The 25,050-nt window shown below is 36.9% G+C and overlaps 4 protein-coding genes across 8 annotated transcripts in view; 2 read left to right on the top strand and 2 right to left on the bottom strand.

Annotated features, from left to right (window-relative positions):
* The window catches only part of LOC121324234 (RNA polymerase-associated protein RTF1 homolog), a 23,520-nt gene extending 17,536 nt beyond the window's left edge, over positions 1–5,984 (bottom strand). Inside the window, exon 1 of the mRNA XM_041265898.1 lies at positions 5,807–5,984. Within this exon, the coding sequence (XP_041121832.1) occupies positions 5,807–5,884 (78 nt within the window). The 5' untranslated portion in view covers positions 5,885–5,984. The remainder of the gene's footprint in view (positions 1–5,806) is intronic.
* Positions 5,309–11,335, top strand: LOC121324235 (complex I intermediate-associated protein 30, mitochondrial-like). Of its 4 annotated transcripts, none has more exons than XM_041265901.1 (5): positions 5,309–5,374; positions 7,664–8,259; positions 9,173–9,358; positions 10,070–10,144; positions 10,907–11,335. In XM_041265901.1, the coding sequence occupies exons 2-5, from the start codon at positions 7,759–7,761 to the stop codon at positions 11,045–11,047; spliced, it is 903 nt and encodes a 300-aa protein (XP_041121835.1). In that variant the 5' UTR covers positions 5,309–5,374; positions 7,664–7,758; the 3' UTR covers positions 11,048–11,335. The 4 variants fall into 4 exon arrangements, with proteins under 4 accessions (XP_041121835.1, XP_041121833.1, XP_041121834.1 ...); XM_041265899.1 differs by lacking the exon at positions 5,309–5,374 and adding an exon at positions 6,109–6,784 and having other exon boundaries at positions 7,659–8,259; XM_041265900.1 differs by lacking the exon at positions 5,309–5,374 and adding an exon at positions 6,109–6,784.
* A 1,016-nt stretch (positions 11,336–12,351) lies between these two features.
* LOC121324022 (nucleolar and spindle-associated protein 1-like) lies at positions 12,352–20,477 on the bottom strand. The gene is made up of 12 exons (XM_041265406.1): positions 20,305–20,477; positions 18,177–18,248; positions 17,510–17,719; positions 16,416–16,605; positions 16,070–16,159; positions 15,547–15,659; positions 15,186–15,251; positions 14,915–15,090; positions 14,401–14,567; positions 14,171–14,290; positions 13,885–13,999; positions 12,352–12,645 (listed from the first exon to the last, which is right to left on the bottom strand). The coding sequence occupies exons 1-12, from the start codon at positions 20,383–20,385 to the stop codon at positions 12,558–12,560; spliced, it is 1,488 nt and encodes a 495-aa protein (XP_041121340.1). The 5' UTR covers positions 20,386–20,477; the 3' UTR covers positions 12,352–12,557.
* Positions 20,478–20,644: 167 nt separating this feature from the next.
* Positions 20,645–24,740, top strand: LOC121323972 (protein Mis18-beta-like). Of its 2 annotated transcripts, none has more exons than XM_041265328.1 (5): positions 20,645–21,199; positions 21,826–21,892; positions 22,590–22,712; positions 23,536–23,604; positions 24,159–24,252. In XM_041265328.1, exons 1-4 carry the CDS (start codon positions 20,719–20,721, stop codon positions 23,564–23,566), a joined length of 702 nt encoding a protein of 233 aa, XP_041121262.1. In that variant the 5' UTR covers positions 20,645–20,718; the 3' UTR covers positions 23,567–23,604; positions 24,159–24,252. The 2 variants fall into 2 exon arrangements, with proteins under 2 accessions (XP_041121262.1, XP_041121261.1); XM_041265327.1 differs by having other exon boundaries at positions 20,651–21,199; positions 23,523–23,604; positions 24,159–24,740.
* The last annotated feature ends 310 nt before the right edge of the window (positions 24,741–25,050 follow it).

A 25,050-nucleotide genomic window follows, 5' to 3' on the forward strand; every position in this document is an offset into this window, starting at 1 on the left:
CAATCAATTAATTGGGCACAGAAAATATAAATAGACAGGATATTCTGCCCAGCCCCCTCCCACTGATTTTATTACTTTAACATCACTGCTGTTCAGTAAAAGCTTGTGCACAACAATGGAGAGCGAGGGGTGATTGACTGTGATATAGCTTTGCGCGCTGGACTGTACAGGAGTACCGCCATAAAAATGTTTTATCAGCTGTGGGCAGCATTGATTGGTCATCAATCAGGAAACCCTGATGGAGCATGCAGCCCAATCTGAAAAATATATCGTAAAAAAACCCACAAAAATGTAATAAAAAACAGTATTATTCCCAGGTTAAACAGTTCATTTGCTCAGTTTTGAAATTAAAAATTAGTGTTAGCATATATCTTGTATGTTTCAAACATATTCTACCACAGCACTTCTCTTACACTGTCTTGTACACTAGTTATTCAGTACATATTTTACTGAAGCACTACAACCGCTAAAGGTACTCCCCAGTGCTTTCGATACTACACCCTGCCCCATACAGGGCAGCAGCACCATATAGCGTTACTACTTATAACGATTGGGTAGCGATTTGAATACAGTGTTTGTTTACGTAATACGCACTACACAAATCTGAAGATCACGTTTTGGCATGCAATATTTAACGTTTGATTTGTAGTAGTCACACACTTTCAAACAGTTGACGCAGCAAACAGAAGGAGGAAAAAAATAAGTGCATGAATGTCACCTAACGAACTTCCAACAGTTTAACCACCTTTTAATTCACGGCTAGCGAACAAACCTTCGAACACATCCAGACAACTAACTTATCAATAATATTAGTCTAATCTGAAATACTGCAACACCAGGTTCGAGAAAGATAAACCCCAAATGCACAGTGAAGCGAGGATCACAATAGGATAGGTATCATTATACAGTAAATTGCGTGTGAAAATTAAAATTATTGTCCAATTTGATAGTGCTTGAAATAAGAGTTTGGTCAAATAAGACTCATGCAACCTGCTTTGTTTGTGTTTTCCGATTCATCTTTTAAAATATTTAAAACAATAATTACAAATGCCAGTAAATAGTAAATACACTTTGTTAAAATCTATACAAATTGCACAGTTCTGGAAACATGAACATAATACCTCCATGAATCTATACTGTTCAAATCCCTTAGAAAGTAAAACAAGTAAACAGAGTATAAATGCTGAACTAGACTAGCCTTATCGATTCATGTACAGTAAAAAAGCAGCAGAAAGACCAGAATGGATATTAGTGCTAGCATATTAGCTTCCCTGCAGATAACAGGATTAATGCGACTTCACCTGCAGAGGAAACCACTGGACCTTTAGAAGATTCAGAGTCACAGTTTTTTTTTTGTTTTTTTTTTAATGAACACAGTAATGTGTTACATTAGGGAATACAAACAAACATATTCTTTAATTTTAACCATGAAGCAGTCCTTTTACAATTGTATAGTGTTAGACATTTTGAAAATCACCACTTCCATTAATAAAATTAGTTCAGCGGATAAAAAAAGTAATTTCTGGCAAAGAACTGATTCTGCTAGTACTAAAAACGCTGCTAACATTTGCAACTCAATAGTGAAAAATTCAAAAGTTAAGCATATTTAATGCTACATTTCTAAAACAAACAGGCTACTGATGTAGATGCCTTCCTCTTACCTGCTATTATAACAGAATTCTGTTTAAGCGTATTCAAGCTAAACGTCTCTGTCAAAACAGTGCCCCAGTGCACCTTAAATAAGAGGAGATGGCATTTTACTAGCAAGAGGAGGCCATTCGGCTCATCATTCTCGTTTGGTTGTTAAATATTAGAAAGAAAGTAAATTAGACAAAAGACAACCACTCTGTCGACTGCAGTAAACCAAGTGTTTTTTACTGATTTCATGCTGAACCAGTCGCAGTCTGCAGTGGCGGACTTTTGCAGTGTGACTCGGAAGCTTCTAAAGGTCCAGAGGTTTCCTCTGCAGGTGAAACGTCACATTAATCTTGTTATCTGCAGGGAAACTAATGCTAGCACTAATATTCATCCTGGTCTTTCCGCCACTAATGCATACAATTCAAAACGCAGGACTTTCACAGCATTACATACACATAAAATACTGATTGCCACAATAAGCAAGGAACATAAAAACATAGCTAACATTTGACATGAAGTAATTTTAACGACACATGTCTGCCAAGTATTTTTTGAGCTTATAGAAAATGCACTTTAATGACGAAATAAACTAATCTTGATCACCCTTTACCGCATTCCTGTTTTATTTGTCATTTTTTTAAATACAAGTAATATGCACTGGTATTAACCCACTTAAACAAAAATAACTTAAGAAACAGTAAACTAAAAACGTAAACTTCAGCAAAGAGATCGGGATGGCGATTTGGAAGATGCTTCAACAAATTGATTGTGTTTCTTCCATTGTTTTACACTTCTTTAAAACACTTTAGAGATTTGGGCTGTCCGCCTTCAACCAGATTGTTGTCATCTGCCCGGAATTCTAAATAATTCCACACCAAGTTTCTTTGTTGGCATTCGCCAGGGCTGCTTGAGTAATTTAATTTTCTAACTTCTACTTCTGCTAACCGGAGTAGTGAGTAAACTGAGTTTGTATGGTTTTTAAAACCACAGAATTACAGAGTTTTGTTTTAAAAACAAATAATAATAATAATAATATATTATAATAATAATATATAATATTAATAATAATAATAATAATAATAATAATAATAATAATAAAATAAAAAATAAAATAACGATACTTGATATTATTTTACCCCGATGTTAACTATCATGGGATTATGGTATCATGATATACCGTATGGACTATCGAAATACCGGGCAACACTCGTATATACCAATAAATATTAATGGCAAACTACAGCATGTTTTGCATTTAACTTTCAGCACACCCCTATTCATTACATCAATAGATTAATTTGTTAAACAGAAATGGGTGTCATTGTGAAAAAGAACAAAGCATCCCTGGTTGCATAATCTAAGTGGAATACTGCTCTGATGAACGTGTTTTCTTTTTTTTGTTAGATTATACTTTCAAAATTTAAGGATCTCTGAAGTAAAACAAACCCCTCCATGCATTGAATGAGTTTAACATGTACAGAGGTTTAACACGTGGCGTCGGTGAACACTCTACCTGTTTGAGGTCTGACTGACATAACGTGACTTTCGGCTTGTGTACTAGGACAAACGTCCATAGACAGTAAGCCGTACCATACCTTTCTAAAGTCTTGAAATGGTTATTTTCTACAGTAAACCACTTGTAATGGAAAGGGATACTGCAGATAAACATTGAAAGCTATATTGAAATTGGATGCTCCTGTGAGCAGGTCGGTTTATTTATTAAGGTAGCTTAATTTACAGCACATGCATTGAAATTAGTTTAGGTCCTGAGTTCTAGCTTTACAGTTTTTTTTGCTGACATAAATCTAAGTGACACTTTAAATTAGAAGTGTTCCCTCACCAGAAACTGTTTTAAAATACTGCCACACATCTCCTTTGAAGCCAACATGTTGACTAAACAATTTCAGTTGTATTCAGACATGATTTTAGTAAATAAAGTTGAATGTCTTAATACGTTATTTTATTATTTCTATATTGTGTCTAATTGTATAATACATTGGTATGCAATAACACTGTATTGAGCTTATTTGTCAAAACAACGTGTTTAATAATGCTACGTCCGATTCCCGTGGCTGCACAAATGCAGTTTGCTTTTTCGGTTTTACCAAAAACCAACTGGACGTCAAAAACAACCGAAATAACTGATAATAAAATAAAACCACTCAGTACCAACTTGCAACCCTAATCTTTTTTAAAAACAGCCAATGGAAATTATCTAAGAAAACAGTATGAATACAACTGCGTACCAATCACGAATGACAATTTGGTGTACTGTATTTATAAAGCAGACACAATGTCACATGACTTCAGTATGGCACCACAGGTTAATGCCATGGTCACCAAATAATTCAGCGCACATGTTTATGTAAGACTGTAAATATGCCATTACTGCCTCGGATCATTTGAGAAAAAAGGCCACAGGTTTGCCCCAGATATGGCACCCATCAGGTAACATGTCAAAGTGACGGGTACTGTTGGATATTGCTCAAATAGTTTCCATAACACAGATTGTAAGAAGTTGCTGCTGAAAAGGCTGGAGATTTCAGCAGATGTAGAAGCAGCAGCAGAAGCTTTTCAAATCCATACACTTCGACAAAGACGCCTAATTATTAAAAAGAAAGGACCTGGTTAAAATGAGGTCATAGACCCACAGCAAACTAGGCTAGACACAGTATATGCTTATTATGAGACACCAAAAATGGTAAAAACATTGAAGTTCAGTAAGAAAGCAAACATGCAATTAAAATAAAAGGCTAGCTGTAGTGTACACTGGAAAAACCAAGGGATGCAATGATGAGCACACTGCACCAAAGAGATTGCACTTTGAATACTGCATTCAATTCTCGCCCCTGAATTACAATACAATAATTGCAACCTCATGATATGCATTTTGAAGTTTTTAAAAATCCAGTTTGAAATATTTGCATAGCATAAATCAATCCAAAACAAACAAGGGAAGACTGGGTGCTGTCAATAACACCAATAAAGCAGTTCAGATTTGTTTTCCCTTTGACATGGCTGTTTAGAAAACTTTTAATGTAAAAAAAAGTTGTTTTTTTTTTTCTTTAAATCACATAAGGGATTTCAAACTCAAAAGGCATGGCCACAGCTTTACACAACATCAGTTATAACCTCACTGAAAACACATTGCATAATGCAGATTTAATATTTGAAGTAACTCTACAAGGGCAATTTGTGAAAATATTCCTGAGCTACTTGTTTTGGAAGTCTTTGTGGCGAAATGCAGGTTTAGTAATGTGTGCACTGTTATAGAAAATGTATCAAACATCATCAAGGGTACCAGCAACATCATTATTATTTCATATTATACAGATGCACGTGTTTGTGGTGACGAACACATTCTGTCAAAAAAAAAAAAAAAAAAAAAAAACTCGAAGCAAAGACGAAACGTTCACCATAGGTAAACCCATTTTTCAATAGTCGGGTGTGCATCTAACTTCAACTTTTAATCACCATCTGAATACTGAATATTGAATAATGAATGTGTCTCACTTCAGCTGGGTCATTGACCCGGGTAATAGAAACTGCACCGACACACTGACATGTATTTCTTTAAGTATCTGCTTACCGTCATGCAATAGTGTTCCCGGTTAAACAAAAGCCAAAAGTAATTATATTTCTATGTTGCTGCTACTGTATGTGTGCCTGTAACTGGTAAAGTGGGACATTATCACATGCCACTCAATTTTGGATACTATCACTATCATCGTGTACGGTAAAGCAACTTCAAATATGCTATTCATTGCAAAAACAAGGTTGTAAAATTATATATCAAGTGAATGTAATAATATTAAAACGCGCCACTCTGCAAGTTGCAAATCGAATGCCATCACAAGGTAGACTAATTTTGTTGTATTGTTTATGTAACATACATACCTAAATACTGTTGCTTTTACTACAAAAACGTGAATATTTATATAGTTCACGTTTTAAATATTTTAAAATAAACCGGAGGAAAGACGTACAGCGCAGCCTTTGGGCGCTTTATACCGCAGACACCTTGCTTGCAAATGCATCCTCTCCGGACCAAAAATCACTAGCCAAACCCGAGGCTTTTTGGGACGGCCTGTTGTACCGCGGCTTCCTTTGCAGCCTAAAATAAATACTACAAAAAAAATCACCATCGTAAAGCAGTCAGTTCCTTTACCTGGTCGAGGTTGTCGTCGCTTGCGCTGTCTTCGGAGTCAGAATCAATAACAACTCGTCCTTTCCGTTTCTTCGCCATGGTTTCACCTGTATCGTTGCAGAGCGTACAGCCTGCCTGAATTAATTCGGATAGATTCAAGAATCCAAGCCTTTTCACAGCTGCCCTTACGCTCCACACAAAGGCGCTGTGGTATACCTCGAGCCTGCGTACTCCGCTACGTAAACTTCGCGCCAGCGTCGTTAAGTTACTTTACTGACGTCACAGGTTTTCTTTCTGCAGGCTGAAGTCAGCTGGTGGCCATGTCGGTGAAGATAACATAAAAATCCAAAGTTGCTGTTCTGAATGCACTACAAAATAAATAAATAATATATAGATAGGATATTGGATATTACGAAATTGCCTCTTGCCTGGCGAGAACCCATTTGTCCGCATAGATAGAAGATAGATGTCAAATTATTATCTTTACTTTAGCACCACCTAAAGGCTAAAACCTGTCATTGTTGCGTGGGGCTGGCCCAATGTTCTGTGCATATTTTACAGAGTTTGACTAATGTATTAATCGTATTAATATTTTTTAAGCCTGGCGTGGGGAAGTTTCAAATTGCAGATGATGGTCTGTTAATGTCAATTTATTAGCACATATAACTGTACGTTTACTTCGAGATTATTCGTAAATCAACAATCTAGCAACCGACTCGTTGCACTGTTCGTTGTAGTGGGGGGAATATTTCGAGTAGCTCCGTTTTCCATTCGGACTGAATAACACGACGGGCCACTTATAGAATTTCAGTGTTCGGGTCAGCTTGTAACAGCAATGTATCTATAATAATACAATATAAAAACACGAGCGTATCTGCAGTTTAGTATACGAGGGATTATATTTATTAAGGTACAATATTCAGTGGTGTGTGTTTCACTGATCGAGTCCGGATGCACTTCTCATTCGCAAGAGAAATCCATGTGACCTTAATTTGGAACGTAAGTAATTTGTAGAATATGAAATTAAAATGTGTAATTATATTTTGGGCAAATGGTTTGTGCTTTGCAGAGCCATTTGTGTCATACAATTAACTCTGATAAAGCCAAGGAAAAGGTCATTCTAGTCCAGTGAGACAAGGAATTTCGTTTAAGAAATGCACGCAGAATGGTGTCCGCAAGAAAAAGATTATCCGAATGTTCCGCTCTATGGGTCCAACTGACGGACAGCGCCCCCTCCCGACTCCTGAACCACTTGAGTTGTTCAATAGCTCAAATTTAGAAGTGTCTAAAACTATCACTGTTAAATGTGATAGTTTTACCTCGGTGTCATTTTTTGGGATCCTTTTATCGCTAGAAACTTTTGTCGCATCAAGTGTGCATGCAGCATGCTGGAAGCAGACATGTTTTCTGCTAGGACAAGCTAATTGGTGTTACAACAGTGCAAATGTCAAAACCTCTTAGTATGAAACAACACGGGCAAGTAGCATGTGTCACATTAGAGATCCATTCTAGCTTGTATATTGCTAAAATTGCTCTCTGTAGTCTCATTATTATTGCAGAATATATTCACACAGCTTATAAATTTAGTGGATCATGACATTGTTGTCTTTTTTTGTTGTGTTTTTTAATTGTCAGATTATGCTAGATGTGAATAAAAAAATATGTAAACTACTGCAATTGGTACTAAACCAGTGTCCTCAGTTAATGCTGAACAAATGCTTTCTGCGATAGACCACCATTACTGTAAATTTCAAGGTAATCAATCTTGGAAAAGGTTTGTGAATCAGAAAATATTTTTTGTATGCTTTGCTGTAATTTTTCCATTTGCTGCTTTTGTGTTGCTTCAAATTTTGCTTCTTTTTTTTTGGTCAAGGACAGAGTTGACTAAAGAAAGACAACCAAATCTGGATTCTTTCCTGTGACAAACAATACCCTTTCCAGCAAAAAAACTAGGGGGATTACTTTTGTAGACAATGGCTTTGGTCACAAACAGACTCATGTGTATTAAAAACAGTCGTGCATACCTTAAAGCAAGCTTGTACCCTCTGTCCAATGGGGTACCCCCTGAACAGGCGCACACCCGGCGCTATCGCAGGCCTGGTGTGCCACCAGAAAACATTCCTCCCTGGAAGAGAATTAACTTGAACTTTGCCAAGGGTGTAGAGGGTGTGAAAAAGCACTTTGGCCTCCTGAAAAAAGAGATGCTGGATCGTTTCGAGGGACCAGAAGGGAGACCCTTGAAGGAACACATTCTGGAGCAGACGCGGGTGATCTGGGAATTCCGGGGCCCGGAAAGCCTGGCACATTGGGTGGCGTCTTCAGACAGGGAGATTGGAGGGAAGAGTGAGGCATATATGAAAATGGGTAGAAACAACCTTACCGTTCTGCTGTATGGGAACCTCTGCACTGAGGTTCCCAGAGATGGGGAGACAAGATATAGTGGGTACTGCTCACTACGATCGAAGCAGTTACTGGTAAGTACAACATGGGCTTCCCTCACATGTCCATTTGTGAGTGCTAGTAGAGCAGTTTTGTTGTTTAAGGGCAAAGTACTGTACAGGAGTTCTTGATGTGACTTCTGGACCCGAACATTGATGTTATCATTCTCCACAAAGGATACATATCCCCAGCTACTGGATAATCTTGCTACCATCTTTATTTAGCACAGTGTTAATACTGAATTTGATGACAGTTGGATAAAGGGTTCTCCAGAGTAATGCAAAAAAATGTAAGTGTGATATGTGGAGGGTCAGACAGACACTCCCTCTAGTCCCCAGGAACTGTTATATTCAATAACTTCTGCTACATAGTAATACTAAGTTTAATTATAATTGAACATGTGGTTATCCAGAGATATGCAGAAATGTAAAGTGTGATATACCACTGACATATCCCCTTATAATAACATTTACCAGGTCTAGATCATACTCCCGTTCTGAATCAACAGAAGTTTTCTGTTCCCACAATTAGCCACTCATTTGCACTAAGTGCAGTGCTTACCAGAGGGAATTCTCTTTGCTAAGTGCAGTGCTTACCAGAGGGAATTCTCTTTGCTAAGTGCAGTGCTTACCAGAGGGAATTCTCTTTGTTAAGTGCAGCGCTTACCGGAGGGAATTCTCTTTGCCCTGGCTGCGCTCATGAGGAAAGCTTAAGAAAGACATTCCCGAGTTGAGTTTTGATATTTGATGTGTGAAATAAAAAGTATAAAAACAATATGGATTGTTTAAAAATATATATTGCTGCAATAGAGACAGCATTAAATACCGCAGAGGGTTTCTGTAATGCAAAAGACAAACCGATGCAAGCTGTATTTCAAAACAAAATAAATAATAGTTTTTCTGTAAATCTGAGGTGCAACGTGGACTGTTGTTTTTTTTTCCCCAATAGGGTGCTTTTGATCGTAAGAAGCACCATGACTGGTCCAGTTTCAATTCCCTGTACCTGCGTATTCGAGGAGACGGGCGACCGTGGATGATCAACATTGCAGCCGAAACATATTTCTCTCATCAGAAGGACGACATGTACAACTATTTCCTCTTTACTCGGGGTGGACCCTACTGGCAAGATGTAAAGGTATTGGATACCAGATATTTAATATATCCACAGCTGGGTGTACAGTTAAATACGGCTGATGTTGCCTCCATATTCATAGCCATCTGATTTAAGTTGGGTATATAGACATAACACTTTGAGTTCTTGGGATATAATGCAGTGATCTAAACAGCACCACTATTTAACTATTGAAATATAACCAAACATGGCATTTGACTTGCTTTCAAAGAGAAAAATACACCAGAGATTCACACAGTTTTTTTGTGCTTTAAATAAAACCCATTGTTTTAATATTTGATACAGCTGTATTCTATGATTTTCTTCATTTTAAAGTGTTACAGAGCACTGCAGCATTTACAAGAGACACATTCTGTTACCTTTGCTGTGTCTCATGTTGACATTTTTCAATTACAGGTGATGAGCCATAAATCAACTGGGTAACATATTCCCAACATTTGCTCTACAGAGTTCACCAGGAGAAAAATAATTTATCTTATAAACATTACAGTGCATCATCCTCCCTCCTACAACAATGCTGGTTTTGTGTTCCCGCAATACACCACTCACTTCAATCAGAGCACCAGCATTGTTGCAGGAGGGAACATAATCTGTATACACTGCAGTGTTGACTCCACTGGCTTGTGTATTAACAAATGTTTGAACCAGCCACTTTACCAGTGCTGGTTACTTTAATTTAATTTAGTTTCTCTTCATTTCTTCTTCCAATTTTAGATTCCATTTTCAAAGTTCTTTCTTTCCAGCCGTGGGAGAATACAAGACAGCCAGCATCCTCTCTGGTTAGACAAGGTAAACTATAGATGTTTTTGGGTAAAATATGTTTTGCATAGTATAGACAGTAGATCTCACCCACAAGACTGCTGCAGGAGACAGCACAAAGTCATGCAAATGATAATAACAAATTTGTCCAGGTATAATTTAAGGCTCTATTGCATAGCAGTGAAATAAACTACCCAATGTTGTCAATTCATTTATGCACAGAAGCAGGATGCGTATTTATTTTGAGATTGGTTTTACTTCACTTACTGCTCAACTCCTGTAACACCATAAAAAGAAAAAATACTATAATTACAAACCACCATTACATTTTTAATGATAAATGTTTAACCCTGCATAAAATCCAAACGCAGTACTAACTGGCTACAACCAGCAGTGAAGCTACCAGATGTTTTTGACCAAACTGGACGTTTCGTATTCGGTCGTATTTGAAAATGTGTAGCCTCGTATTGCAATGTGTCTCTCTACCCCTTTGCACTAACGTCCTGTGGTATATGCGAGTTAAGTTTTTGTAACTTGAAAGGCTGGTTTTTACCTTTTGAAATTACTAAAATACAACCTTCTGTTGATCAGTTTTATGTCACGTATGAGGATGGACAAAGTTGCATAGGGGTATAAAATGTCATAGTACAGCGTTGGTAACAGGAGTGTGATTTACATGGAAATAGTCACTAGAGCCATAGATCCTGCTTTATTTTGATTGTGATCATCGCATAGAAGTTAAAATATAATGTACATGTTTTTTATGGAGTGGGTTTTGGACTCTCTTTCCAGATCAACACTATTGGCTTTACCCTGGGTGACAAAGCTGATGGGCCATTTCAGCTGGAGATTGACTTCATTGGTGTGTGCAACGATCGGGCACACACAGAGGAGTTTGCTTATGAGAAGTACAAGAGGAATCCGGAAGTTTAACTTCTCATATTGACTGAGCTTTGGGAAGATATGCATGTAAAAGTATTGAAATATACTCTATATGAACAGACCATTTGCAAGTGTATTGGTTTTCAGAACAGGTCTCTACAAGGTAAACTTGCAGAGGGGCAGAATCAGATACATTGATGTATAGTTAGAAGTGTTTATACATTTACAAGAACATTCTCTATATACCTGTATACTGTGAATATTTAATGACCTTGGCTGAATTTCATAAAACCTGTGTAAACAATAGTACATCAACATTAAAAGAAACTATGGTACTTATCATTCAGTTTGCATTACTGACAGTAGTTCTTTGTTGATATGGTGCAGATCTTTAAGGCTCTTCAGAATCTTGGCAATGCAAGAACCTCTCCCCCATGTCATTCTAGGTGCTTGGATAATGAAATTATTTAGCACAATTACATTTAAAATTTCAGAATGACAAGAAAAGATGGAGAGTATAGGCTGTAACTTGATTCCACTGTTGATTGATACCATATCAGATTGTGTATTGTATACCTCATTTAATATTTGTATCCTACAAATATATGACCAGCACATACACTACATTTGTTGACATTCAGTTTCATTTGCCACATATCTGCAGAGTTCTGCATGCAGTCTAAATCCTTTTGGATTCCCACACCCCTAATCATCATCAGTGTAGATAGTGGTTCAAGCACAGCACCCCAGAGTAGATGGACCCAGCTAGGAGCTTCTCCTCTTACGAGTTATATACCCACTTACATGTACTTGTTTTCAACTTCACAATTAGTTTTCCATGTGGCACTTAATATGTTTGATCGTTGAACTTTAAGCCATCCATTTTTATATATTGCAAAGGGATTTTGCACTTTCTTTCTTTTGTAGGTCTGTACACAACCACCATTCAGATTAATGGAGTATAAAGCCGGGCTACTTAGTAGCACTGGGGCATTTGTTACCTATCCCCCCCCCCACCTCATTTGCTTATTAAATATCATGGTTTCCTTTACAGAGAACCAACCACTGCAAATATATGCAACTTATTTTAATGTCTTACAAGTGCAGCTGTGCCCAAAAATGTATCAACTTCATTCAGTTCACCTAGAAGATACACAGTTCACTTTACCTACAATACCCATGCACATGTCTAGTTTTATACCATTTCAATTAAATCCGCAACTGGAAAGAATTAGAAGACAATCGTGTCTAAAAACAATTAGTCATAGATAAAAAGAAACAGATAATATTTTATTTTTAATTGTACAAAACTTTTTTTTTTTTTTTTTTAATAAAGTCTTGACTTTAAAGTGGAAATTACATTTAAAAGTACAAAATGCAAGACACAAGACTCAAAAGAAATACTATTTACAAGTCTTAGAATTAAGTAAAAGACTAACAATTACACTAACAAGTTTGATAAGGAATCAACTGTGATAAGTGAGCTAATCAGCTAAAAAAGATGAAATAAAATGGTTCATGAAATATTATACAGAATTGGCCATTAGTTTTTAGAATTATTTTAGTTCATGGCCAGGCCTCTTCGGACACCAATAAGTTTATCTTTCTTCTGCTTCCTGTCCTCAAAATGTTTTTCTCGTCTCTCTCCCCTGGGTGGAAAAATTATAAAGGTGATTCTCTATACACATGTAAAAATGTGTGATATCTAATGCGAACACTGCTGCAACATTCATCCTTTTTAAAAATAAAACTCAAACTGCTCTGCTGAAGCAATGAGGCTAACTTCAAAGCAAACGCTGCTCAGGTGAGCCAACAAGAGTTAAATTAAATTAGACAGTTAAATCTTACCATGCATGCAAAAGACAAATTCTATCGATAACAAGGCACTATCCAATCCAATCCCCCTCACACACACCAACAAACTAGGGATGGGAATTTTATTTATTTTTAAATTTAATTGTCTCCAGTTTTTACACCGGTTTTCTCACCAATTTAGTGCACCCAATTATTACTTGTATCCTCAGCTCAACCCTTTTTTTTTGTTTTGTTTTTTTTAAAACTGTAGCGAAGTCTTTGCAGTGTTAAAACATTATTTGCTTATTTAAGTGTTCGTTGTTTGGGGAATACTAAACCAGGGCTGCTGTCAGTATACATCATAATGTAATACAAAGAACAACACAGATCTGGCGGCTCCACTGCCGACCTAAGTCCTCCCTACCCCGGGCAGCATTCAGCCAATTGTGCCGCCACCCCAGTCGAATCCCGGTCGGCTGTGAAGGGCCTGGACTCGAACCTGCGATCCCCAGGCTTTAGGGCACTTCCTGCACTCACATGGAGCGCGAAAATGGACCTCCCACTTGGGAGCCCCTGGGATGGGAATTTTAAAACGTTAAACTCTGAAGAAGTGGTTACTTCTTCACCATTTTGAACAATATGCTACGATCTGTAACCGATCGCTATGACACTTTCAAAAATGGTTTTTTTTAAAAAATTATATAATCAAACAGTTTGTCATCGTGTAGCCAACTGCTGTGGTGCCACAGTACCACGGATGTCATCCCGCCTATAATATTTACTCCTTCCCCAAAATCGTGTAACGGAGGTTGTATATATAACTCCTTGTGTTTTTTTTTGTTTGTTTTTTTTAAAACAGTAGCGAAGTCTTTGCAGTGTTAAAACATTATTTGCTTATTTAAGTGTTCGTTGTTTGGGGAATACTAAACCAGGGCTGCTGTCAGTATACATCATAATGTAATTTAAAAGAGTGTGTGTACATATGGTTTAAATGCTGACACCTGCATGGCATTTAAACATTCATAAAAATCGACCTAAAGCACACCCCTAAAACAAACAAATCAATCCACACTGTCCTTTACTTAACTGCTCACCTTGTTTGGATGGGGTGCTGTTTATAATTTTTCTGGTGTGAACACACACTTGAATTCAGAGGTTTGTTCAGTACTGCTTTGTTTTCTTTCGTAGCTTCCAATGGCTTAAGTTTGCCTTTATCAGAGACAAATAAAGGCAACAATTATGGCACAAGAACATTAAAAAAAACACAGTTCAATATACGATCTATGGCATTGATGTAAAATTTTACTAGAGTTAATGTTTTACAGAAAAACTAATTTACAGTTTACTATGGCTCTTTCCACCCCAGTTCACCCAGTATACCTTTGTGAGGCTGATAGGCAAGTGGTCGCGCAAGACTGGCCTTCAAGTCAAATACAATATTCTTTTTGTTAGTCCCTGGTGTACCAGCTGTTGCTCCTTCAAACTTGAATGGTGTAGCCACTTAAAAAAAAAAAAGTTTGGGTAAATTGTTCTGCAATATGTTAAATGAAAAAATGCCTCAATAGAAAAATGTATGCTTTTCAGTCATTACAGAGTGCTGAGTTAATCACCTGGCAATTTGCTATTTGAACTTGTTACCCCTAGCTTGTCAGTGCTTGGCTTCACCCTTTTCGACTGTCCTGTTGGAGTTTTAGCAATCTCAGTATATTGGGACCTCCGGGATGGGGTCCTCACAACAGAGCGCTTGTGCTCGTTATCCTTTGTTGCCTCAGAAAATCTTAAATAAAAGAAACCACACACAAACACTTATCTTAAATTCTGTGCAAAATTTAAACTTAAATGACTAGCTAAACATTTTGTTGTAATAAACTGAAGTGAAGCATTTAAATGGAACGCTACAGAGCAATACGCTAACCCAATTTCTCTCTAAAACATGGCCCTTTTTAAATGTTTGTCAGTTTAACATACTTGGACACTCAAGAAACAATGAAAGCTAGTGAACAAACCCTAAAGCTCTTAAACCCATCCATCGTAAATAACAATTCTGACAACCAAACGGAAATCAACATTGGACCAGTAAAGTATATATTATTTAACAATGGTTTTAACTTCCGATTTATTTACCTGACATTAATTTTCCTGGCTGAGAGTACAGTTGGTTTGAAAGTAGTTATCACACTTGTGTTGAGCTTATTGGTAGAAGTACGTGGTGATCTGTGCAGATTAGAAGGAGTTGCAGTACGTTTCTTTTCCTGAGTCTTTGGGCTAAACAAGGAGCTGCTTCGGTTTGAAAGGGACTTCTGAAAAAGGAAAATCATTTTAAAAATGCAGATACCTTTTACAACATTTTCAGTTCACCCTGTAACTAGCAAACATGTTATGTTATCCAATTTACCATGGAGTTCTGGCCTGGAGTTCTTCTCTCAGACGGTTTCAAGATATTTGCCTTCTCAGACATAATCTAAAATAAAAATACATTTAAAAATCTATTACTCATTTAAAATAAATAAAACCACATTTAAAACAACATTCAATTGCAAATGCAGGTAAACCTAGAAAACAAGTAAACACATATGACATTCTCTTTTAAATGCATCTGTTTGGTTACTGTCCTCATTTTGACTTTTTTTTAAATTTTATTTAACTAGAGCAAAAGGCCTAGTTATTTGATTGACAACCAAGCAAATCCAAACCTGCATCTGGATTAATAGGTATATACTGTAGACCGAGAAAAGAAAAACAAAAATAGCACTTACTTTGACTTCTTTCACAGAATTTTTTAAAGCTTCTATTTGCTTGTTCTTCCTCTGAATGTAAGAATCAATGGACTCCAGCCTACTGAAATGTGCTTCATGCAGCTTCTTGAAGTCTGTAGGTGAGGGAAAATGCAATCAGCACAATTATCACACTTATTTTCCACAGTTAAACTCACTCTTTGGAAACTGACAAGTTTAACATTTGTATGCTTGTTAAATAACACATGTCAGGGGCACCCCCTGCCATGGCTCTAAATTCAAAAGCAGAGCCCTTAACATAAAAAAGGAGATTTCATGAACTATGCACTGTATGTACGTACATATAAAAATGTATCTTTGAATACAGACAGAGGGACAGATTCCTTTATATACCCCCAGATTCAGATATGTTTCATCACCATGATCTACAGGGTTCTACGCTTTCTTTTTTCCTTTAAGTTAAAAAAAAATGTGAGAACACACTTAATTACTGCTGTGACATAACCCAGGTACTCGAGGACAGCAGATACATTTGGAGTCTTACTTGGAGTTGTTGGCTTCATTATAGTTTTTCGATTTAGAAGCCCTGCAAGTCGAGGAATCTTCCCAGCTGGATGTACTGTCTGATGTTTTTCTACAGTAAACATACAAAAATAAACATATTGTATATATACATTAAAGACATTCCAACATAAAGGCTCACTGATGGTGTGTAATAGTTAATGAGGTGGATAATTTCAGGCAAATAAGCACTATAGCAGTTAAACAGATTGATGTTTGTCAACATTTGCACAAATGGAAAAAAAGTCCTCTGCCGTTTGTTCTGCTGATATTATCTACGGATTGACCTTATGTGAAATGTATTTAAAAAGATAAAAATCGCTCATTACCTTTTTCGATCACCTGCTCAGGACCAGTCTCTGAAACTGCACATTTTTCTCTTTCATTTTCAGCTGTCACTTTGATGGGTGAGTTTTCTACCACCTCTGCTTCAGAATCACTAGAAACTGTCTCTGTCAGGCAGTGTTTCCTCTTGTTTGGGTTTTGTCCCACAGTCTGCTCCGTTTCTCCAACATTAGCCTAAAGGTTTGGGAAAATAAAATTAGGATTTAATGTTATATGTAATTAACAGGGTTTTTTTTGTATATATTATTTTATCCAAATTCTTATCCCACACCTTTAAAAAAAATACTAAATGAATAGGGGAGAAGCCCCAAAACTTTCAACCTCCCTTGATCAACATGTAAAAGCCAATCAGTGGCATCTTCTGAGACAATGTTACCCCCGGCACAAATATAGTCTAACCCGCTTATGTTTATAACCAGTTTTCCATTAGTACTTACATACAAATGGAGCATACACTTAAGCTGTTACTGTACCAGTAACAATTCATTATGGTACAGTCTTATGTAATTACAATTTGTTGAGGCTTAACTGAATTCAGGCCAACAATTCATTTGTTTAGTTTATTCACTCTGTGCCTGCAGGGCCAGCACAAGTACATACAGGCAGGATATACACTTAAGATATACACAAGTGGAGTAGACTGTACCAAGATACCATAAAAGCAGAACATCTTGACAAAGGGGAAATTGTTAATCTTCTTGCTTCATTTCTCTTATTAAAAGACATTTAGGTCAGACAGGCCAGAGAAAAATCTGAACATTGTTTAGTAGCTGTTTTTAATAAAATGTTATAACTGTATATATTAAACTCCAGCTGTACCATAATTTACATTATATTGCTTTGTTGAAGAGGATTCATATGGTGTAAAAACCCTTATCAGTTGTGCTACACAATTAACCCTAAAAATCTATATTAAAATATTTGGTAAACGTTGTCAGGATTAGGAATTATCTGAATGTTTATAAATTACCTAACCGATTACTCATATTTCCACAGCCATCCCAAAACTGTACGAAGAAGACAATGTTCCAGAGAAAAAGCAACCAAACAAAAGACCTTACCGAAACCTGCCAGTTACCTTCGATTCATTTTCAGCTTCTTTTTGCAGCTCAGTTTTCTCTTCTTCACGGTTGTTTTCAGGATTGCTTTCCTTGGTTTTGGCAGTCTGTCTGCCATGTCTACGGCGTTTAGTTACAAATACTGTAGTTTCAATAGTCTGCTGCTCCTGACTGAGGTTTAACCCACCACACTCAGTGGAAGAAGTGGTATCCATATTGATATGTTCTTCCTGTGGGTTAGTGGAGACAAAAAAAAATCTCACCAGGTGAGAACTTAATCCAACTATGAAAAGCACACAACATACAAAGGAGAACAAACACACTGCACTACAGAGTAGGTGTATTTATATAATTATGATTAAGGACAAAACAAAAAAACACTTCAGTAGAAAATAGCCTAGTGCAATCATATCTTAAGTATATAATAACTGATTATACTATTGGATTTTAAGCCATAAGATGCATCTGAAGGACATCAGTCTTGAGTTTATATACGGGTGACTTAATTATTAAACATCAAATCTACATTTCTTCATGATCAGGGGAATACTGACATTAAAGAGAGGCCATCACTACTGCATTGGCTTTTAATGGACTTGCCCTGTCAGTGACAAACAGTTGTGGTCTACCATAACTTGTTAAATGTAACCCAAGGATTATATGAGATCTCTCTATTCCTTTTCTCACATGTTCTCTTGAAACCTCATCCTGCTGGGGCTTTTGAAAATGCTGCTTCAGAGCTTTCAGGAGCTTTTCAGCCTATGGAGAGAGAGAAAAAAAGTCATGTTAATACAGCACATCACTGTAGGTTCTTACCTGTTTATCCAGTTAAAGTAACTACCAAAGACCCCACAACAAAAACTAATGGGCTAAAAGTGATGTTGCAAGTTTAATAGTTCAGCATAGAGGCCTGATTATGCTGCATTTGAAGCCCTGCATTTGTCAAGTGATGCCAACTCTGTTTACTCGGACAGAATGGACAATATATATTTGGATAAAAGCGTCTGCTGAATAATAATAATAATAATAATAATAATAATAACAACAACAACAACAATAGCAGTTGTGGACAAACTAACAACACTAGCTGGGACAAAGTTCTGCCACAAGATCAAGTCACAAAATGTGCCTCGATCACAGAAACTTCTCCGACATTTAAACCCACTTTCCTCAATTGCTAGAAACAATACTGTCCACCAAAATTAATAACACTGATCAAGCATAACGTTTTGACAGCAAAAGAGATTCCCGTTATGGATCGGGGAAAATTGTTGATTTGCAAGGCTCATATTTTTTACAAATGACCAACTGGGTTATTTGCCTTAAAGAAAATGCAACACAAATCACTCGTATCTAAAAGGAATCACCTCAATGCTTTTTAGCAACAATCTGAACAACTTCTAGTAGGATCGAAAACTCAGCTCAAGAATCAACTATTGCTGCATTTAACCTCGGAAACTGTCTGCTGCTGCCTTCCCCCACTGAAACAAAGCCTTGGTGTACTTCTGGATAATAACCTCTCTTTTGATGCCCAAATCTCCTCTGTAGTCAAATCCTCCTTCTACCACCTCCAAAACATCTCAAAGGTCCGACCCTACATTTTCCTCCCAGATGCACAGATACTCTGTCATGCATCCATCTCCTCTTGACTATTGCATCTCTCTGGTTCCGTCACGCGCCATAAAGCGATTGTAGCTGGTTCAAAATGCCGCTGCTAGGATCGCTACCAGTTGTAAAAAAACATGATCACATGACCCCCTGTCTTGCCCAGCTGCACTGGCTACCTGTAAAGTTCTGAATTATTTTCAAAATTATTCTGCTTGCCTACAAGGGCTCTCATCGCACAGGTCCAGAGTATCTCTCCAACCTGCTGACCCGCTATGTCCCCGCATGCAAGCTCAGGTCCTCTGACTCAGGCTTGCAAGTGCACCACACTCGGAGCGCGCTCTTTCACTGCAGCGACTCTCAGCTTTAGTACGTGTGGCTCCCACAGTCGCTCGCTTCAAATCAACTGTCAAGACCCAATTATTCTCTCGCTTTCAATGCTCTTTAAAGCCTGATATCTGTTACTAGTTGTTGTCTAAATTGCTATTTCAGGTTTTTCACTCCATCTTATTTGTATGATTATGTATGACTCACATTCTAAGCAGCCACAATATTTAGAATTCGCATCCTAGCCCTTTATTTAATGTATTTGCATTGTAATATGCCTGTATTTAATGTACTATGCATTGTTCCTCACTATCTTGTAAAGCGCTTTGTGATAGTGGTCTACTATGAAGCGCTATGTAAAATAAATATTGATTGATTACCACAACAAATCTATTCCGACCAAGCCCCATATAAAATAAAAACATTTTTTTTTTTTAACAAAGTAGCATTGGTGCTTTATGTTGAAACGTAGGATACACTATTTATTTATTTAAAAAACAAAACAAGCAAAAAAACTAATTCACAGTACATCACTGTTTGGAAAATTTTAGTTCACTTGACTAGTAATAGTAAGAAACTATTTAGAATATTTATTTAAATGAATAAAGATAGCCGCTGGTTGAACTGAAGGTCAAGATAAATTGGAATATAAAAAAATATATATGATTGTATTGGTTTAGCTGGAAATTAAATGATGTGTTGTAAAAATGGGCTCTTATCCCCCTCTTCTAATCTCATTCAGCGTGTCTGAAATTCCATGCAATTGTATTATTCTGTTAACTCATACTGAATTGCATTATTTGGACAACTATGAACTGTATCCATGTGAACAGAAGACGGTTGGTTTATCATTCATACTCGTAACACTAAATATTTACTGTACCTTCATATTGGCTTTAAGACCAACATCCTTTGCAAGTCGCTGCAACTCCGCGTATTTCAGTGACTCCAAATCCATGTCCATTTCACTAATATTTGTATGTTTGTAATGGAATTCGGTAAACAACAAAACCCCGCTCCTGCTAGTTATTCTGTGAACACGTTACCATCTGAATCTACGCGCCAAGCCGTTACAGAGAACAAAATTCAAAAAGTCAAGCTGACCACGCTATTGGTTGAAATGGTCTTGCTTGTACCCAACCCACACTTGCAATTGTTGGTTGCGTCATGATTGAAAACAGGAAGCAAGCGCTGTCTTCGTTGTCTCTGATTGGTTTGAAGTTTAATGACGGAAAAACTTAAGGTTCAAGATCGACTGGGCGGGCTTGGTGTAAAATGTGCCTGAGAACTGGAAGAGATGGCTGTTAGTAAGAGTTCGGCACAACGCAATATAATTGCCAGGTTATCCAATATCATTATAAACACAGAACAAAAGACCCCTCGAAAAAGTGCTTGCATTACTCCTGTATTTGGAGGTACTTGCGAAGAATCTTTAGTCGGTGAACACACAATTAGGCAGAATGCTGGGGAATATTTCATGCAAGACCACGAAGTGTCGGGGACTGTTTTGCCGAATGTCACTTATGATGTGTCTGATGAGCTTTCCTGTGTTAAAACTATGAGCCGTCAGTGCTACAGTGAAGTCGAAAAGCGGCATTTTCGACAGGGTGACGACAGCCTCCTCGTTGGAATTTCACAGAACGCCACTTACGAAGTACCGAACGATCTCCAGACAACATCCCATTCTGTTTTTCTCTGCAGTCAGTGCAATACAGTGCTGGGGGATTCTCTTAATACGTGCGGAGACGACAAACGACTGAACGTGATCATCTGCCTCAGTAAGTGGTTATCTATATATGTATATAACACGAATACTGTGCAATTTATGTACGTAATTGTTCCTATTATTTGTATTTGCAGCCTCGTTTTATACAAAATTGTGACTGCGCTTGCTTACTTCCTGTAGTCTGGTTACTAGTGGAAATTACTACTAACTATGTCCTTGTGTCTACCCTGGTCATTCTTTGTGAAGGCTAAATGGGTTCAGTTCCCTACAAGCTTTCTTCATTAGCCCAGGGGTTTACCCAGCAAGTCCAAAGCTGTTATGTCATTGTTTGAATGTATTCTCCCCAGTGCATTAAAGTGACGCCTGCCTTGGTGATTTGTACCCTACTTCTCTGGACTCTAACAGCATCCAGACTACCCCAAAAACGTCTTTGTCATAGCATGCATGCTCAAGTTCAATATTCCTCAATTTTTGTGACAGACATACAACAGACCTAAGCATCCTTGTAAGGGAAGTTTGTATACATTTGCCAATCTGCTGCCCCTGCAAAAACTAATATTGCATAAACCATTTCAGGTTGCAATATATATATATATATATATATATATATATATATATATATATTATATTTTTTTTTTTTTTTAAACTCCTTGTCCTGTAACTATTTTTTTTTTTTAGAGGTTACCAATGATCTGGTGGTAGAAGATGAGCTGCAGTTTGGACTGCAAGGAAAAGTCTCTGGATGGTAAGTGTCTTGCATGGGGTTCTTTCTGTCTCACTGAGGCCCATGCTAGACCTATTCATAGTCAAAGTTTCTTGCATTAATGAAGGAATGGGTTGAAGACATACTGACTCAGGTGAGATGTATTACAAGTTGCACAGATTGCTGACACCTGATCATTTTAGCAACACTTTTCAACAAGGTAGTTCTCAAAACCAGAACTGGGTGCAGGTCAAGTATAATCACCACCCCCAGTATATGAGTTTTCTCAAAATAGGTCACATACAGTAGTGTGCACATTTATTAGAACACCCCATTGCTTCTATACTTTTGATTTGTTGTGCATGTGAAATTTAAACCACTGCAAATCTCGGAACATCGTCAACATAGACAAATTAGTTGTTGTCTAATGTAATTGATGACTATAATAGGCATGTGCAATTCCTTTAAAACAGTAAGAGAACACAGCCACAAATTGGAATATGCATGAGACTTCTTAGAAATTGTTTAACATACCTAATTAAAGCACAGAATGCCTATATTGTTTCTGACAAATTGAAGTTCTCACACTGAGGTTTTCATGCAGGTAGGTGTATAAAGGATATAAATGGTGAATCTTGAGGTGTTCGAATAAATGTGCTCACTACTGTACACCACATTACCTACTGGCTCATGCGTGGTAAATGATAAATTAATAAAGGGTTGTGCTTCTTGTTTGCAGTGTCTATAAACCCCTGCGGTGTGAATGCTGCCAGTCCGTTGTCGGCATGGTGCTGCACTCCACTGCCAGGGCTTTCACCTCTCTCAGGAACCTCTTTCTCCTGCACAAGGAGAACATCAGCTGGTGAGTATACTGCATTAAAAGCAAGGCTCATTTGTTTTGCTTTTAATTTCACCAGATTTCAAGTGGGCTTGCTTTCATTAGGGTATGTTGCATCAAATTGCATTTGGATCGTTTTTTTTCCATTTAATGTCCCTTACCTTTTGATGTTCACAAACCATTGTGATATATCTGGTACTGGATTTTACGTCTACAAAAACTTTTGGCTGATCTAGTCTGTGTTACCTAGATCTGTGGCAACTAGAACAGAAGCTCCTTAACACTGGCTTATAGTACAAAAAACAAATACAGTAATTGCATTAAGAATGCCCATAATGATTGCACAGCTGTTTACTCAAGTATTTTCTAAGCTTTAACTTTAAACTTTCACTGACCAAAAAGTTCAATTTTATTATTTGTAATGATACAGTATTAATGAGAGCTTGTTGTCAATCAATTCTTATTATCTGTAAGGTGAGTTGTTTTGCAACTACAGCATTTTTTAAAATTTTTATTTCACAAAATGACTACTGAAAGTGTATTTGAAAATGGTGTTTTTAGATAACACCTTAAACAAGTAGAGTACATGAGAAAACCAGTAAATGGCAACACACTCGTGGGTTGGTGGGGTGTAGTGACACATGTTTTATGTCTTCCTGACAAGTAGAGGGGGAGCCTGCTTTCCTCAGTAAGGATATTCATTGGAATTATGTGAAATGAACCCCTAAGCCTGACTAGTTTTGCTGACCTCTTCCACTGTTTTTTAGTGTTTATTGTTATGTTAATATGTCATAATATTACTAATATAAGTAATATTATTAATTATATTTATAGCTATGTTTTGCAGTCTAGAAATATGGTTCCAGCTGCTGAGATGAACTTTGAACTCAAAACTTCACAGATGGCTATTAAAGAGGTATTTATTATTCGTCACACTGTGTGTGTGTGTAATATCTATCTATATATATATAATCATGTATTGCAATATATATTTGAATATCACAAGTTTTAATCCAGTATATAAAAAGCAATAATTGTATATTGTCCCACATATTACACGTAACATTTTACTATATACTTATAGAGCAGTACACTGTGGTGTGATTTATTTTAAAATCAGTTATATAAATGTGACAATAATAAAGCACAAATTATTTTTTAACAAAACAAATTTTACTGTCAAACGACACATAAAAATGAAAGACCAACCATACAGACCTATTTCCTACTGGCACAAAATTGATATTTTGTTCATGATCAAAATTAAAGTAATTTAAGTTTACAGTATTAAAACACCTATCGTGACTTTTATAATTGAGAAAAATAGCGTCCCCACCTTTTAATCTAAAACAATGGAACCCATTTCAGTATGAGTGGTATCATTGTAAATTGTAACCCTGCATGTAAATCAGTTGTGCTCAAAAGTGAAAGGATAACTTAATTTGATCTGTTTATTTTTTTTTCCCCCAGTTAAAGCGGGAGCTTGTGGATTTCAACAACAGGCTAGAGTTAGTTGAACAAAGATTAGGCCATGGTCTTACACAAGATGCCAACCGTACTGTGGAGATAACCCGGAAATAACCTCTCCTGAGCCAGCCCTGCTTCCACACGGGTACAGCTCTTTACCCATCTGCTGTTCAGTTCCATAGCCACACGTTCTTTTTGTTGCTGCCGTTGTTTTAATAAGTCATTCAAAATAATAGGTTTCCGCAAAATACGTTGCTGTCAAACTGTACACAAAAAGGAAAGACCAATGACAGTCCTATATCCCACTGGCACACATTTGAAAATAGATTTCAAAGTTTAAAGCATTAAACTTATAATTGAGTCAAAAAGCATCCCCACCTCTACAAATGTACCCATTTCAGCGTGAGCGCTATCATTCTAAATTGTAATCTTCCTCTAAATTTGTTTTGCTCAAAAGGGAGAACTTGGTCTATTTATTTTCAGTTACTGCTGTTTACCCATCTGCTTTTCAGTTCCATTAAGTGCTATCTAGTTCCATAACCAAATGTTTTATTGTTGCTGCTGTTTTAATAAAATGTAATTCTAAATGTTGTTGTTTGATTTTTTTTTTAATTTTGAAAATGTATTTGAATCAATCTGAGCATGTGAATGATTAAGCACATTAGATGTACTGTAACATAATACTGTACCCAAATATAGATATCAATGACAACCTATTTGAAAACTCTGAAAAACTATTACAGCACGTGCAGTATACATACTGTCCAGGTATACCCAGCAATTCAAGGATTGTATTTTATTTTTACTTCCACTATGTAAACAATGATTGTACTGTAGATGTAGCATACCTGCAGGACATGTACGTATTCATGCAACATACTTGTGCTGGACTGCA

This window comes from Polyodon spathula, chromosome 12 (assembly GCF_017654505.1).
Source record: "Polyodon spathula isolate WHYD16114869_AA chromosome 12, ASM1765450v1, whole genome shotgun sequence".
Taxonomy (NCBI): domain Eukaryota; kingdom Metazoa; phylum Chordata; class Actinopteri; order Acipenseriformes; family Polyodontidae; genus Polyodon; species Polyodon spathula.

What these genes read in the sequence shown, in the direction of transcription:
- LOC121324235 (XM_041265901.1), top strand. Translation starts at nt 7,759, where the DNA reads ATGGCTTTGGTCACAAACAGACTCATGTGTATTAAAAACAGTCGTGCA. An exon ending in TACGATCGAAGCAGTTACTG is followed by an intron (nt 8,260 to 9,172) that starts GTAAGTACAACA and finishes TTTCCCCAATAG; the next exon opens with GGTGCTTTTGATCGTAAGAA. An exon ending in CCTACTGGCAAGATGTAAAG is followed by an intron (nt 9,359 to 10,069) that starts GTATTGGATACC and finishes TTCCAATTTTAG; the next exon opens with ATTCCATTTTCAAAGTTCTT.
- LOC121324022 (XM_041265406.1), bottom strand. Translation starts at nt 20,385, where the DNA reads ATGGACATGGATTTGGAGTCACTGAAATACGCGGAGTTGCAGCGACTT. An exon ending in TGAGCAGGTGATCGAAAAAG is followed by an intron (nt 16,160 to 16,415) that starts GTAATGAGCGAT and finishes TGTTTACTGTAG; the next exon opens with AAAAACATCAGACAGTACAT. An exon ending in CAGCACCCCATCCAAACAAG is followed by an intron (nt 12,646 to 13,884) that starts GTGAGCAGTTAA and finishes TTTTCCACCCAG; the next exon opens with GGGAGAGAGACGAGAAAAAC.
- LOC121323972 (XM_041265327.1), top strand. Translation starts at nt 20,719, where the DNA reads ATGGCTGTTAGTAAGAGTTCGGCACAACGCAATATAATTGCCAGGTTA. An exon ending in GAACGTGATCATCTGCCTCA is followed by an intron (nt 21,200 to 21,825) that starts GTAAGTGGTTAT and finishes TTTTTTTTTTAG; the next exon opens with AGGTTACCAATGATCTGGTG. An exon ending in CACAAGGAGAACATCAGCTG is followed by an intron (nt 22,713 to 23,522) that starts GTGAGTATACTG and finishes TTATATTTATAG; the next exon opens with CTATGTTTTGCAGTCTAGAA.